General features: G+C 40.4%; 1 protein-coding gene across 1 annotated transcript in view; it reads right to left on the bottom strand.

Moving 5' to 3' along the window:
- The window catches only part of TNFAIP2 (TNF alpha induced protein 2), a 44,749-nt gene that overhangs the window by 12,698 nt on the left and 15,980 nt on the right, over nucleotides 1-16,071 (bottom strand). Inside the window, exons 2-9 of the mRNA XM_060755097.2 lie at nucleotides 14,847-15,204; nucleotides 10,615-11,257; nucleotides 8,454-8,568; nucleotides 5,900-6,022; nucleotides 5,343-5,443; nucleotides 5,149-5,247; nucleotides 3,261-3,387; nucleotides 1,715-1,837 (exon numbers count right to left, since the gene is read on the bottom strand). Coding sequence (XP_060611080.2) covers nucleotides 1,715-1,837; nucleotides 3,261-3,387; nucleotides 5,149-5,247; nucleotides 5,343-5,443; nucleotides 5,900-6,022; nucleotides 8,454-8,568; nucleotides 10,615-11,257; nucleotides 14,847-15,189 — 1,674 coding nt within the window. The 5' untranslated portion in view covers nucleotides 15,190-15,204. The remainder of the gene's footprint in view (nucleotides 1-1,714; nucleotides 1,838-3,260; nucleotides 3,388-5,148; nucleotides 5,248-5,342; nucleotides 5,444-5,899; nucleotides 6,023-8,453; nucleotides 8,569-10,614; nucleotides 11,258-14,846; nucleotides 15,205-16,071) is intronic.

Below are 16,071 nucleotides of genomic sequence, written 5' to 3'. Positions count from 1 at the left end.
TCTTACACATACAATTGTACTTTTTGGGCTGTTGTGCAAAGGATGTTTTCAGTTCACTGTTAAATAAAGTTCCTTCAGTAGGCCTATGGCCTATTGTTAGTCTCAAGTTGAGAAGCTCATTTGGATTTATTCATGTGTTGAGTGACTCGGTGGATGATTCAGTGAGTTGAGCAGTTATGACTAAACAACAGGATCCTAGACACACGGTTGTGAATTCTTGAATGGTGCAAAAACTATCAATGTACTACTTTATTCACTGGGATTGTACCAACAACCACTGTGCATTCCCCATTGTATATTGAGACAATAAGAAAAAAGATGGGTAGATACACACTCAGTTGGACAATGTTGGCTTTCAGCAAAAGGGTGGTGCAATGCAATCACCAGGCAACAGGATGAAGACAGATTGACACAACACAGCAAAGCACTAAATGCCTTAGTCCCCATGTTAGGAGAAAGGCAAGGTGTTAAACAAACAGATGGCTTAGATCTTTGACGTCATGAAACTGAGCATTGAAACTCAAGAACATATAATGAGAGATTATGAACTGTTACGTGCACTATGACATTCACAAATATCACACCTCACCCACATCCAGCCTAACATTCTTGACATTTGACCTGCCCCCAAACTGGAGCCAGAGCTGGGAAAAGTTTCTTTTCTGAAGCATGGCTCTCAAACCCTATGGTTAGTTATCCTTCAGTTGCTGAAAAAGACTACTGGTTATCTCAGAAAATGGTTATGTACGTCATGCGTACAGACTTGTAGCCAGGGTATGCATTTTTGTTAATATTGCAAACACAGGCGAAACCTGTTTTTCAAGGGGTCACAGGAACACAGAGGGAAAGTGTAGATGTGTGCACGTACATGCATCAACTATTACTATAGAGCTAGACACCATTTCAACTCTCTAATAAACAAACTGTCTTTCCGGTGCCAGAATTCTGCCAGAGCTTCTGCTCCAGAGACTACGACACAGAGCAAGGATTCCAACTACAGGAAAAGAGCCTCCACCTAAACATTAGGAAGAACTTCCTGATGATAAGTGCTGTTTGGCAATAGATTATTCTGTCCTGGAGTGTGGCAGAATCTCCTTCTTCAGTGATTTTAAACAGAGGTTAAATGGTTATGGGTCTATTTAAAAACCTCCAAAGATGGAGGCTCTGTTGCACTTCAAGGAGGTGTATTCCACTGTTGAACAGCTCTCACCACCAGGAAGTTCTTCCAAATCTTTAAGTGGAATCTCTTTTATGACTAAACACTTCTGAGCAACCTCTCCTCCTGCCCAGTCCTGGGACCACAAAACCACAACCAGGAGCGACTTGAGAAATTGCAAGTCACTTCTGCTGTGAGAGAATTGGCCATCTGCAAGGACGTTGCCCAGGGGGCACCTGGATGTTTTGATGTTTTACTGTCCTTGTGGGAGGCTTCTCTCATGTCACCACATGGGGAGCTGGAGCTAACAGAGGGAACTCATCCGCACTCTCCCCGGCTTCGAACCTCTGACCTCTTGGTCTTCAGTCCTGCCAGCACAAGGGTTTAACCAATTGCACCACCAAGGGCTCTGTCTTCATGTTGATTCTATGCCAATTTTCAAGTTGAAGATGGCGCACAATACAGTCCATTATAAAGGCATGGGATCATAATTGGGCCCTTGGATTCTGCACATGTGCCCACACCCTGCAAGCCTTAAAGGGCATTGCTTCAGCTCACCTGAAAAAGAGGGTCCTTGAGAGTTCTGAATGTAGAAATGTAACGGCTTGTGGTTGCTATGATCTCATGTATAACGTCATCGCAGGAGATCCACTTCTTCTGGGTAAACGTTTTAAAAAGAGGCTGAAGAAAGTTTTGTAAAATTATTAAACAGGTGAGACCAAATCTAATGATTTTAAATCAAGAAACTAGATTTCAACTGAACATTCATAGGAACTTAATGACAGTAAAATCAATGTCCCACATGCCCACCCTGTAATGGTTGCTATGCAGACTCAGCTCTGTCCTCCAGCCTGAGGCATTAATAAGCTGAGAATGCTCCAGGAGAGCTGCCCAACTGCTGCTGCTTGGCTGACAATGGTCACATTATGTTGGCAGAACTTTACACTTCACCAGCTTCAAATGGGATTCCAGTCACAGTTTTGTCACTCTGAAGACACAGGTTGGAATCCTATAGGATGTTATTCACGCAGAAATTACCCCAAAGAAATGGATGAAGGTGTTCTTTCGATCTGGGGTGCACACATTCAGTTTAGAGTTGCAGTAGTGAAACATATATGTGGATTGAACATTAATGTGTAGGTATATTGCATATGAATGTTCATGGAAATTGTGTTTATGCACATCTGCTGCATATTGACATGCAGGTTTGTTTGTTTTGTTTTTTTGTTTGTTTTTTTGGTTTTTGGGGGTTTTTTAGGTTTCCAGGAGGGTAGATTTCTATGACTGGTAACATCCTAACAATAAGAAAGGTTTGGCAATGCAATTAATTACTTGGTTGGGCCTCCTTCTCTGGCCATCTTCCAAATAAAGGGGAATTGTTTTTGCACATGTGCTGTAGCATCTTTTTGCTTTTTTAGCTTTTTAAATCCCTTCCATTGTGTTTTTCAGTGTTTTATGAGTGATGGTCACTTGTTGGCCTGATAGGTGTCTTGTGTCCAAATTTGGTGTCAATTCATCCAGTGGTTTTTGAGTTATGTTAATCCCACAAACGAACATTACATTTTTATTTATATAGATGAATGTGCATTGTACACGGTGTTCATGCATACTTGGTTGTATTTGCCATTTCACATTGTGTGTCTCAGTTCAGTTGTGCCATTGGATGGCATAACACAATTAATGCATAATTCTGCACATGGAGTATAATGTTACTTGACTCAGTTGCAAGTTCTTGATGGTAGGCTATGGATAGTTTAACTCACTCAGGATAGACAGGTTACATTTTCCAATAGAGGTGGCTTCAAGGAATATAATGGCACTGCTACAATTGTCATTACTCTCACAAAGACATATCTGTGTCATTCCATCTACCGATAGGACTGTTCCTATTGTGTCAATATGTATTGTGTATATGGATTTTGGGGCCATGGTGGTGCAGCAGTTTAAACCGCTAAGCTCCAGAACTTGTTGATCGGAAGGCCACTGGTTAGAACCTGCGGATGGGGTGAGCTCCTGCTGCTAACCCTAGCTTCTGCCAACATTGCAGTTCGAAAACATGCAAATGTGAGTAGATCAATAGGTACCGCTCCGGCGGGAAGATTACCTCTAGCTGCTGAAACAGGCCTTGAAGGAGTGCAGTGAACCCAGCATTCTGGATTTCGTTAAGTGTGGTGAAAATTTTCGTTTTGATGTAATCTTGTGCTGATGTTGTGCTTTCTTTCGCATGGGTCCTGAAGGGGGTGAAAGAAATCCAGAAAAGACATTGCAATTTTGTTGTATTATTCAGTTTAAAATGCCTTCTACACTCAACTCACAAACGTCTGCAATGCTAAAGTAGAAAATGATACAAATTATTGACCAGATCCAATGTAGTGATATCTTTACTGAACTAACTAGAAGATGCAAGGATATGATGTTTATTGGATTCTTCAGAAGGAAAAAAAATATTTTAAAGAAAAATATCATAAAAATATCATAAAATGATGCCATATAAATGTCACTAGGCTCTATGTTGTTTGTTTCAGAGGTCAGAGAGAGACTCCCATTTCTCTCTCACACTCTAAATGCCTTTTGGGTGCTTAGAAGGGTTTTGTTAAACATGTTTTAGCTTTCCCAGGCCCATCCATACTGCCATATAATCCAGTTTCTGAATGCAGATGATCTGCTTTTAACTGTCTTATTTGGCAATGCATACTCATATAATCCAGTTCAAAGCAGATAACCTGGATTCAGAAACTGGCTTATATGGCATGTAGATCCAGTCACAGGCACAAAAACAGAAATAGGAAGAGACTTCCAGTTAGTGTTGTTAAAAAAAGATTTCCCTTATACCTAACAGTTCAGCTCTGTGATTTGGTCACATGGTAGAAATAGCCCATTGAGGGCGTCAGAAAGCATTTTAAGCAAAATTATTATTATTATTGGGTTGCTGTGGGTTTTCCAGGCTGCATGGCCATGTTCCAGAAGCATTCTCTTTTGATGTTGTGCCTGCATCTATGGCACGCATCCTCAGAGATTGTGAGGTCTCACAGCCTCTGAGGATGCCTGCCATAGATGTGGGAGAAACATCAGGATAGAATACTTCTGGAACCTGGCCATATGGCCTGGAAAACTCACAACAACCCAGTGATTCCAGCCATGAAATCCTTCTACAATATATTATTATTATGTTTATTTATAACCCACTTTACTTGTGTGGTTTTCCAAGGCCTCCTGAGAAGGTTAATGGGTTCTCCAGCTTTACACTGGTGGCTATATCTCTCTTTATGAATCTCTTCAAATATTGCTATTATCTGATGATGACCTTCTGCTGCCCCACTCTTCTGTCAAGCTTTTAAAATAGCAACAAGGAGAGGGCCTTTTTGGTGGCTGCTCCCAGTCTCTGGAACTCCCTCCCAAGAGAGACCAGGGTGGCCCTGTTCCTGCTGGCTTTTTGTAGGCAGCTAAAACATCCCTCTGCCATCAGGCATTTAGAAGCTGATGAGGGACAGCTTTTTAAAGGCAATGTGATTGGGATTCTAAGGTTGGCATAAGGTTGAAATATATTTTAAACCCATGTGCTGGCTGAACTGCTGACCTGAAGGTCAGCAGTTCAAATTCGCAAGCTGGGGTGAGCTCCCATCTGTCAGGTCCAGCTTCTCATGCGGGGGCATGAGAGAAGCCTCCCACGGGATGGTAACACATTCGGGCATCCCCTGGAGACGGCCAATTCTCTCACACCAGAAGCAACTTGCAGTTTCTCAAGTCGCTTCTGACATAATAGAAAAAAAGTATTTAATTAGCACAAATGGTTTAATTGTTCTTTAATTTTCTATATCTATTTTAATATATTCATGTTGTTTTGTATTAGCATTGTTTTACATTTATTGTTAGATGCCTTAAGTCCCTATATAGGGAGAAAAGTAGGATGAAAATAACATAAAGTAACTATACACCTTGTATTATTTGACCTTCCGAGTACTTGTATCGAAAAAAGTCAATATTATCCTTACCAAAAACTCAAGGAATTGTTAATGTTTGCAATGATGGTTGCCTCAAAGTAAGGTTGTTGCTTGTTGTCCTTGATGAAAGTATCAAGCTCTTTCTTGTAACTAGAGGGACAGAGAGAAGTAGTAAGAAGAATTCATATGTTCAACTAACAGGCGGAGCTTGTCATAATAGGTAATTCAACAACTTGTTGCCTTACCTTTGCAGAAAAGTTGAGAATTCAGACATAAGTAAGTCTGAAATGCTTTTGCCCAGCTCCAGGGTAATGTCTTCAGCACGTTTTTGTGCTCCATGGATGGCCTACAACACAAAAATATAAAAGGATCAACATTATATTACCAAATAGCCCAAGACTCATAATTCCATGAACTTTAGAATTGCCTCTAATAGCAAACTAAAGTGGTTGAGTTCAGAGACTGGAAAAAGTGCCTTAACAAACACAGATCCTTGGATCCCACAGCTATAACTTTACCAAGCTTTGCTTCAGCGTTTATCAGTTTGGAAGCCAAGTCTACAAAGTAGTAGTTTTCCGATACCAAAAGAATGCATGCATATTTATATTTTGCTTGGAATATACAAAAATACAGATGTTTGCAAATTAAAAGAGAAATTAAAACAAAGTCAAACAGCCAGAAAAAAAAAAATAAAGTAAACAAAAGCAAAATATAAAATTAATAAAATTCAAAAGAAACTGGAAGGTAGGCAAGCTATGTATGTATATATGCTTGTCGATACAAATAAATTATATTTTATTACCTGTATGACATCTATTGACAGTTCGCTGTGAAAATAACCATGCAGTTGAACTGGTTCCATTCCTTCCGTCCACCTCAAGGCTTCTACTTTCAGGCACTGAGTCAACCAGCGTTTAAGAGAATCCTTTACAGGGCAAGAACAAAACCCGAAAAAATAGATTAGCAGCTGAAATTTCTCATGTATAGATGTGTAGTAAAGGTGACATTACGTCTAGTCATCTTCGACTCTGGGGGCGGTGCTCATCTCCATTTCTAAGCTGAAGAACTGGCATTGCCCTTAGAAACCTCCAAGGTCATGTGGCTAGCATGACTGCATGGAGAGCCGTTACCTATTGGTCTATCCACATTTGCATGTTTTCGAACTGCTAGGTTGGTAGAAGCTGGGCCTAACAGCAGGAGCTCACCCAGCTTGCCAGATTCAAACCACCAACCTTTCAGTCACAAATTCAGCAGCTCAGCGGTTTAATCCGCTGCACCACTAGGGAGCTCATATACTCATGTGTATATGAATATATGCATAAGTCTAGAAATCTTAGCCAAAAATTAATCCAAGAAAGCTGGGTCAACGTATCCACAGATCAATATAAGTACTGTATCTTAACTCTTATCCAACAAAGGGAACCATTAAGGGCCAGAGTGGTGAAAGGCAAGAGTTCGGTTCATCCTGGGAGATCCTGAAGAAGCACCGAACCACTCAACTCCTCCATTGTGGTGACTCTCTTTGCAGAATGTCCCTCAACTTATCCATGGGCCATATCAAAATCCATAGTTTTGGCCCCCAAAATGGCCCCAATGGCCCCCAAAATGGCCCTCATGTATGAGGTTGACTTATACATGAGTGTATATGGTACATTTAAATCACTGTAATGCGAATAGAAGTCTGTCTGAAGAATCTGGCAGTTTAGTGTTGTAATTTCCAGTTATGGTAACACAATGAGCATGTGTCTCATCATAGTTGTCTACACCCACTATGATTCAATATTTGTAGCACTTGCTATTACCTGAAACAGTCCATCTGGTCTCACTTTCAGGTTTAGACAAACAAATAGTGTCTTTCACCAATGAAAGGAGACACCCATTTACACAACATCCTCTTCACAGTTTCCTGCCCTGTGCCAATTTGATTAAATTACTAATCAAGTCACAATTGTTTAAAAAAATCATATTTTTTATTTTTCACTACTTTATCATCTACTTTTTTCTATTTTTTTCTTTTTCTTCTTTTCTCTCTCTCTCAGTTATAATTTTATTCCAGTTTCTTAGAAGTTCTTAAGTCAAACATTTGAAATACTAATTCAGAAATCCTGCTCACCCAGTTACTACTGATGAAGGTCTGAGGGAGAGAGAATCACTTGTCATTGGTTGCGAGCCTTTCGGCAGTCTTCCAGTCATAGGTAACAGGCTCACTTGTGAGCAGTTTCTATGTGTTTAGGATACTATTGGCTGTGCAAATAATCTCTTCTCATAAACAATTGTCTTTTGCTGGAATGGGTGCTTGCAGAATAACATCTCACACCCCACAATCCTTCTTTCTTCTATAGGAATTTTTGTTATGCAATCTAAAGATGTTTACTGAAATCTGCGTTTTTGTAAAAGGGAAGAATTTATTTATTTATTTATTTATTTCGAGGTTTTATATACCGACCCTCTCACCTTCAAAGAGGGATTCGGACCGGTTCACAACATGTGTTAACATACAAAAAATATACAATAACAACACAATGCCACTTCATTACACGATTAAAATATCAGCACCATACACATTAAAACATTATCATCCCAGTTAAAAGAGCCAAATCGTCCAACACCATCACAATCCCATTCATCATCCTCCTTTCATGTGGGCAAAGAATTAAATCAGTTGTCAAATGCCGCGTTCCACAACCAGGTCTTTGTTAGTTTCCTGAACGTCATGAGGGAGGGGGCAGTTCTGATCTCTAATGGCAGGGAGTTCCAAAGTCGAGGGGCCACAATCGAGAATCACCAGCCACATTGATTAAATCCTGGATATTTAACAACCTCATCACACGGGGCTTTTTGGGTGGTATACATCGGTTGAGCCCTAGATGGTCCACAGAGCCCACCGGCTCCCAACTCATAATGCAGAGGAACTTCTGGCAAAGCTTTGTGGGTCATCTAGAGTGGAGCTGGCATATGCTGCCACAGCGGCAACACAGGAAGCTTCCCGTGTTGCTTAGGAAGCAATGGGGGGAAGCCACATGACTGACGCTTCCCCCCCCATTGGATCAGCTTCCCATTGAGCTGGATGATGCAGGGTGTAGGGGCGACGAGTTTCTCATCCCCCGCCCCCCCCCCCAACAATGGTTGATGGATTCACCATGACACTTGACAGTTGTATTTTTGGGCTTGGCCTCATGTCAGCCACCCCAAGTCCCCTTTGGGGAGATGGTGGTGAAGTATAAATTATTATTATTAGTATTAGTATTAGTATTATTCTGGTGGCCCGTGTGATGAGACAGTCAGTATAAATGTGTATGTGAATCTGATTGAACATATTGTAAAGCTCTGGTGTAAAGAACAAATAAGTCTCTTACCACTTCGTTAGCCAGGTATGTAGCTTCGAGCTGTTTGATCTGTCTCGGTGGTAAAAGACTTCCAAGATTGGCTCCTTTCAGATCTTTCTCTAAATCAGGGTTATGTTTGATTTGACTGAAACGGCCAAAAAGGAGATTACAGTCAGTTCAAGATGGCCCATTCCAGCTACCCCAGCTATGCCAGTTTCCCAGAGTCTCCAATAGAAACCAGATGTGTACGAAGACTAGCTGTAAAACCACAAAAAAAAATACTTGGATCCACCATGAAAACCACCCAGATTTCATACTTGGGATTTTACACTTCTGGCCTGTCAAAGCCTTAAAACGCATAGTTGATATTGGCATGTTTTTCAATGGGAATTCAAGTACAGTGTTTTGTCTTAGCTGCTGAAACTCTGGCAGGAAAAGGATTTTAAAAGAATTTTTAAGATAACTAAATGAAAGGCATGAAATCTGATAGAAAAATAGAGTTCAAGTAAAGGAGACTGTAAGTATGGATGTTTTAAAGTCAATGGGAAAAATGCTTCCCTTTGAACAATACTTTCATATCCTGCTAGTGTGTCACTTGTTAAAAAGTCATCCAAGTGTGGCAAGCTTGTGTTCAGATGCCATGAAATTAACCGTGCCTTCATGTTGCTGCCAGGCTTTTCTTAATGATTTCCCATTGAATCAAAATAGGAATAATTGTTTTCACTACCAGGAATTGCTGCAGGGTTAGGCAGGGCAATAAGCAGAACTGCTCTCTGCTGACCAATGGAACATAGAAAATTATTTGTTATTCTAGCTCATTATTACCTATTGGCCAAAATCCTATTGGTATATTTTATCTATATGGAGGTGAAGTCTGTACTGCATTCAGGGCTGTAGGAGTGAAGTTGTGTATCTTGTGTCATGAGGCATGCAATTGTCGCCGATTGGCTGAGAAATACAGTAAATACAGTAAATTGTGCATACAGTAAATTGTGAAATACAGCTGAGAAATACAGTAAATACAGTAAATTGTGCATACAGGATCATGGGTACATAAGGTGCAAACTACAAATGCATGCACACCTAGTTGTAGATTAACATGCAGAATGTTGCCTTTCAAGAGAAGGACTGTGTACCATAAGAAATGTGTAATTCCACATTAGGAGTTTTATGCTATTATTGCACCCTAATGCTATTATAATATTTTTAAGCTCAAATGCACTGTGCTTCACTTCTGTATCAGTCTGTGATTTGTTGTTGTTGTTGTTAGTATTTATACCCTGCTTTTCTATGCCTAAGGAGACTCAAAGTGGCCAACATTAAAAACCATAGGACTGATGAATTAAAACCTAACACATATAAAAGACTGCATTCCCAACTCAGGTGTGTTGTCCTCTTGGCAGAATCCAATTTTGTTACCTGCTCTCCTAACTAAGCAGAGAAAGGGTGAGTGATAAAGAGTGGAGTTATACTAGATCTCCTCAATCCCTCTGACACAGCTTCATTATTGGCACAAAGTTAGACCAAGATGAAGGTGGTCCTAAATAATTTCAAGCATTCCTTGGCTGGTAGGGGTTTGGATTCATCACAGCTTTGGCTGAGCTAAGTGGCAGCTCAGTTGGCCCTTGGTCAACTAAAGGCCCTTCCACACTATACTAAAATCCAGGAGGAGATGGGTTAAAATTGGGTGAGTCGTGGGAGGTCCCCACCCCTCACCCAAAACCTGGTCTTTCCCTCAGCAGGTGGCTATATGCCATCCCCAGGCCCCCATTTGGGCCCCTAAAACTTACTGGACAGGCTTGCTGGCAGAACAGGCATCTCCTTACAGTTCTTCTGGGAAATCCCTCCCCCCACCTCCTGGCATGAAATTTTCTCACACCAAGAAGACTGTAGAGAGATGCCTGTGCTGCCAGCAAGCCTGTCCATTAAGTTATGGGGCCCAAATGGGGAGCTGAAGGGGTGCATTCCATCCTGCTCCTCCAGGCTTTTGGGAGCCTGAAGAGGCATTATGGCTGTAGGGACTGACCTCTGGGACTGTGGAAGCAGCCTCTCAGTAAGGTTAAAAAAAAAAAAGCAAGAGAGGTCCTGCATTTTGGCCCTGTTTGAAAGGGCCCTAAGATTGCACTCTCAATGTACAATGATCCAAATAAGACTCACAGTAGTATACAGATAAGGACAAATGAGTACTTACTTTGGGTAAAAGTTCTGCACCCAGGAGAGGAGAAGGTAAGTGTCCTTTCTCCCTAGTTCAAACTGAGCAATAGTCTCCAGCTGAGAAGAGAAACAGTTGTAGTAAAACTTGGCATAAGTGCTGCACACTTGAAAATGCTCAGGGTAATGAGGTTTAATATTTTGCACCACTGTGATAAGATCCTTTTTCATTGTGTTCCCCATGTGCAGGAAAGTGTGAGCCGTGGTAGAGAGTTTAGCATTCCCATCAAATGGGGGGACTTCCATTCGCTTTTTTACAGATGCTTCGATTGAATTTCTCCAGTCCTCTTTCCATTTTCTGGGTCGGGAACACACGGTTTTCTCTGGTGACTTTTCTTCTGACATAGATTTCTCATCTTCCTTCACTTGGTCTTCGATGGCTCTCACTGCATTCCGCAGCAATTCTGGCTGAGATTGTGCAATGCTGATGGAACAGCGTACAATGGTGAGGACTTCTTGCTTCAAAAGCCCAAGCAGGTCTTCAATTTCATTCTGATCATCCATCTTTTCCTCCTCAGTTTTACCCTCTGAGTCACCACCATTAGCTCCTCTTTCCATGACCAGGAGATGTTGACTGGCTTCCATGAATTTTTGCTCTTGAATTAGTAATCTGATTTGGTCAGCTGGTGGAAAAAAGAAAGACACCATAGCATGGTGTCTAAATGTTATTGATTCATTCACTAGATATATTTCACATCTGCAGCACAATACTTCTCAGAGCAGCTCACATTTTAAGCATTGCTTTAAAATTAAATAGTAAAACAGTATGTGTGAAATGAATCTAGGGTTTGGTACAAACGAAACATAAATCAATAGTAGGATGCAGTGGCCAAAAGAGACAATGCAATTCTAGGGTGCAGCAGTGTTGTTCTGTCTTGCTTTGGTCCAAATACTGTGTCCAGAATACAAGAAGACTGTGTCCCTTTCTGGGCAATACAGTTCAAGAAGGATATTGGCAAACTAGAATACTTCCAGGGGAGGAGGACTAAAAGTCTGGAAACCATGCCCTAAGAGAAACAACGTAAGGAACTTGATATGTTTAAACTGGGAAAGAGAAAAATGAGTGGTGATATGATGGCCATCTTTAAACATCACTAGAAATGGAGTGAATTTATTTCCTTTTGCTTCGGAAACTAGAATCATAGAGTTGGAAGAGGCCTTGTGGGCCATCAGTCCAACCCCCTGCCAAGAAGCAGAAAAATCACATTCAAAGCCCCCCTAGATGTTGCAAACTAGATGTCACTTAGTAGTTTATTGTGCCAGTCTGTTGTCTTGCTGCAATTGCTGTTTTACCTTTTGAATTAACATGCCCAGAATTCCCTACACAATTCCTAGACTGCTACTCCCCACTTAGCGTATCTTTATCATTTTCCTCAAGTAGAATAAACATGCTGTTACTAGAGCAAAAGATTCCTTGTCAGTGGTAATCTGGCTGGTCAGGTTCTTCTACATGAATGGTGACTCAAACTCAACTTCAATATTCTTTCCACATTCCAACTTTAGTAAAACTTTTTAACTGGCTTCCAACATGGAAAAGGTGTGGCTTTGAACCTACAGCCCTAGCGTGCACAGATCAAAGCTGTGAACCACACCAACAGGTGTTTCCTTTCTTGGTTCCTGTTTCAAAATGAATATAACTGTGAAACTGGTTGTCTCAATACACATTAAAAAGTCAACTGGTTCCTTGAGATTTCAGTGGCTTAAATATAAGGAAGATTTTGGGTTTTTTGTTTTGTTTTGTTTGGTTTTTTTTTGAATAAATTGCCCTTCAGAGAATAAGGAAGGCCATGAAGTCTTTCACATAGTGTAAAGTCACATGCAGTTTGCTCTTTTGCTAATAACACATTAGGAGCTTGTGATCTGAACTGGGTATTAGGGCCCTTCCACACTGCCCTTTATCCCAGGATGTGATCCCAGATTATCTGCTTTCAACTGGAATATAATACCCAACTGCCAGATAACCTAGGATCAACAGATAATCAGAGATCAGATCTGGGGTAAAGGGGCAGCGTGGAAGGGTCCTTAGGTGTTTACAGTGCTGTTGTTGTGTCCCTTTAAATTGTTTCCAACTTAAGGTGACCCTAAGATGAAGCTATCACAAGTTTCTTCTGGCAAGATTTATTTGGAGGGGGTTTATTCTTGCCTTCTTATAAAACTAAGAAAATTTCAGTTCTTCTCACTTGCCCAACTGGTTTCCGTGGCTGAATGGTGGTTTGAACCCTGGTCTTCCAGTGTCTTAGCTCAACGTTCCAACCATGCCGGCTTTTTCTTTCAAAGTGAGGCAGCCTTATTTTAAGATTATGGACCATCCCTGAGACCTCATTGCTATAACCCTGGTTCTAACTGCAAAGAGAATATATAAGAGCAGAAGAAAATGCCACTGCAAATGACCACTCCCTTTCATGTCCTTTCTTCTTCCTGAAAACAAGCATGCAGTTTGCCCTATGGCCTGATTATATGATACTCTGTGCACTTCTTCTGCCTAGTTGCCACAACATTGGCTGCTGATGGACATGTGGAAACATAGTGGAATGGCAATGGGACACTGAAGTCATTTATATTACAAATCTTTCTCATTTATTCAGCAAGTTAAGGATCACGGCATTGTCAAAAACGGAAAATGATTGACAAATGAAAGATAAATGCTAAATGGCACCAAGTCAACTGAGAGGAGCAGGGACGGTGAAGACAGTGGGTGTCTGAAAGTGTGGACCAAGGCTTGAATATGTATTACATGGCTATAATTTAGATCTTTAAAAAGCAATGCATTGGAATGTGAGGCATCAAAAGGTGAGGGAATTCTGTATACATTTGGGGAAGGGTAGGCTCAAAATCTGGTTTCTTATCAGATGTACTTTGTCATCAACTTAGATGATGACAGAGCTTAGGAAAGGACATTTTTGGATTGCAACTTCCAGAATGCCCCCATAATGTCTGGGGGAGTTGAAGGTAGTCACAAGCAGTAGTGGCTTCCATGTTAACAGGGTGCTGAGCATGCTCAGGTTTCAGTCTGAACTTTGAATAAGCAACCCCATATCTAAAACTGGTTCATCACAATCAGTAAAAGTAATAAAGTGAAGCCTAGAATGAACATGAAGTGAATTGTTTTACAGTTGAACCACCTACCTAGATCTCCAACTGGACAACTATCTGCTTGAAGCAGATGGTCAAAATGGAGCTTAGAAACATTCTTGGGCTACAATTCCTAGAATCCACCTGCCAACTTGACTAGTTGATATGCTGAATGTGGACTGTGGGAATTGTAGACAAATCAGCAAAGGTCCCATATTTACTTTCCATTGGAGCGGGGATGTAAGGAATATTAAAAAATATATGGGAAATTATCAAAAGGCATATTTTTTGAGTATTGGGTAATGTGGGCTGAGAAGCATGCTGGACTGATAAAACAATTGCAGTTTCAGATTTATTCTGTGCAAAGTTTGCAAACATGTATCCTGTGCAGAAAAATCTGTAATTCTGGATTTATTCTTTACAAAATTTGGGCATGGATAATTTGCATAGAAAACAACAATTTCTGATCAGGAAACAAGACTTTGGTTCAAGAAATAATATTTATGTGCATATAGTTTTCTGTGCAAAATAACCATGTGTAAACTTTGCACAGAATACACCCTAAATTGTGAATAGCATCAAAGGTGTGGTTTTTTGAAGACTTTCTTGCAATAGGAAGAAACTTGCTAAAATTTATTATTCCTTCCAGAAGAAACTTAGTGAAGAATTATATACTCATATGTTGTGTGTATTTTTGTACTCATATGTTGTACTCATATGTTGTATGTATTTTACTGTGTTGTTATTGTGTTTTGGTTTTATTTTATTCTAATATGCTATTAGGCTTGGTCTCATGTAAGCTGCCCCAAGTCCCCATTGGGGAGATGGTGGCGAGGTATTAAATAAAGATTATTATTATTATTATTATTATTATTATTATTATTATTTTCATAGTTCCGAGTCAGACAAAATGCTCTTCAATCAACACTTTCTATAAATTGATTATTTTAAGATTTTTTTTCATTATCTGATTTATTTTTACTTTGCATATATTACTCATTGCATTTATTTATGTTGTAAGCTGCCCTGAGCTCTTTCGGGGAGATGGGGCAGAGTATAAATAAAGATGATGATGATTATTGTTATTGGATTTCAGCTAGTGGACAAATTTATATAGGAAAGGCTGTTTATTCTCTGTACCTGTAAAGGATTGGCTCTCTTCCTTCTGAGGTTCCTTAAATTTGGGTTTTTCTCTGCTTTTCATTCCAGTCATATCAAACAGAGCATTAACAAGTTTTTTCCGGAGTCCCTTTTGCTTCTTTTTCATTCCACTGATTTCCAGAGGAGACCCCTCAAACTCTTCCGAATCCCGTCCCTGGTTTCCAGATGTCATGTTTCCTTTGTACGGAGATTCTTCTGTGGAAGATTCAAGTGACACGGAGTCAAGCTCTGATTCTGATGATGTTGATGCTTTGCTCCTGGTATCTTTGTTTTTGTCAGATTTTGGAGGAGGGCTATAGAAAAAAGGCATCGATTTCATCATCTCCTTTCTCTGATCCTGCCAATCAAATGAAGAAGGATTTGAACTGAGTAAGCAGAAAGATATATAATTGAACAGCCAATAAGGAGAAAAAGTTCATCAGGTACACAATATCAAAGCAAGGATATTCTCCTTTAAGAAGGTGGGTTAAAGCACTGAGCTGCTGAGCTTGTTGACTGAAAGATCGCAGGTTCTAATCTGGGGAGCGGCGTGAGCTTCCACTGTGAGCTCCAGCTTCTGCCAACCTAACAGTTCGAAAACATGGAAATGTGATTGGATCAATAGGTATTGCTCTGGCGGGAAGGTAACGGTGCTCCATGCAGTCATGCCGACCACATGACCTAGGAGGTGTCTACGGACAACACCGGCTCTTCAGTTTAGAAATGGAGATGAGCACCACACCCCAGAGTCAGACATGACTGGACTTGATATCAGGGGAAAACCTTTACCTTTTCTAATAATACTTACTATTGATAGAAGGATATCCTTTTGATATAGGACACCAATACACAAATCACAGTTGATGCAGCTCATTTTGGGGTATCTCCAAACTGAATCAGATCTGTGACCCACATCCTGGATTGGATTAAATGGTTGTGTGGAAGCACCCCCAGTCTTTAAACAATAAGGAAACATTAGTTTTCCTTGGTTTGTGACCAAAATTCAGTAGTCTGTTTGGAAGGGGGAGAGGAAGTTGGATCTTGTCCATTTTGTACAACTACAGATTTTGTTGGTATCAACTGAACTTTGGTCACAGATTTATTGGCGGAGCCTCTTTTGAACTTTCCCAGTGAGTGGGGAAAACAGTAATGAATGATTCAGAGACATGTGGGTAAAAGCAGCCTCACCAACAGAATTGTCATTAGACATGTCTTGGGATAATAC

This window comes from Anolis sagrei, chromosome 1 (assembly GCF_037176765.1).
Source record: "Anolis sagrei isolate rAnoSag1 chromosome 1, rAnoSag1.mat, whole genome shotgun sequence".
Classification (NCBI taxonomy): Eukaryota; Metazoa; Chordata; class Lepidosauria; order Squamata; family Dactyloidae; genus Anolis; species Anolis sagrei.
The sequence above is the reverse complement of the archived record's forward strand: the minus strand, read 5'-3'. Positions and strand labels throughout refer to the sequence as shown.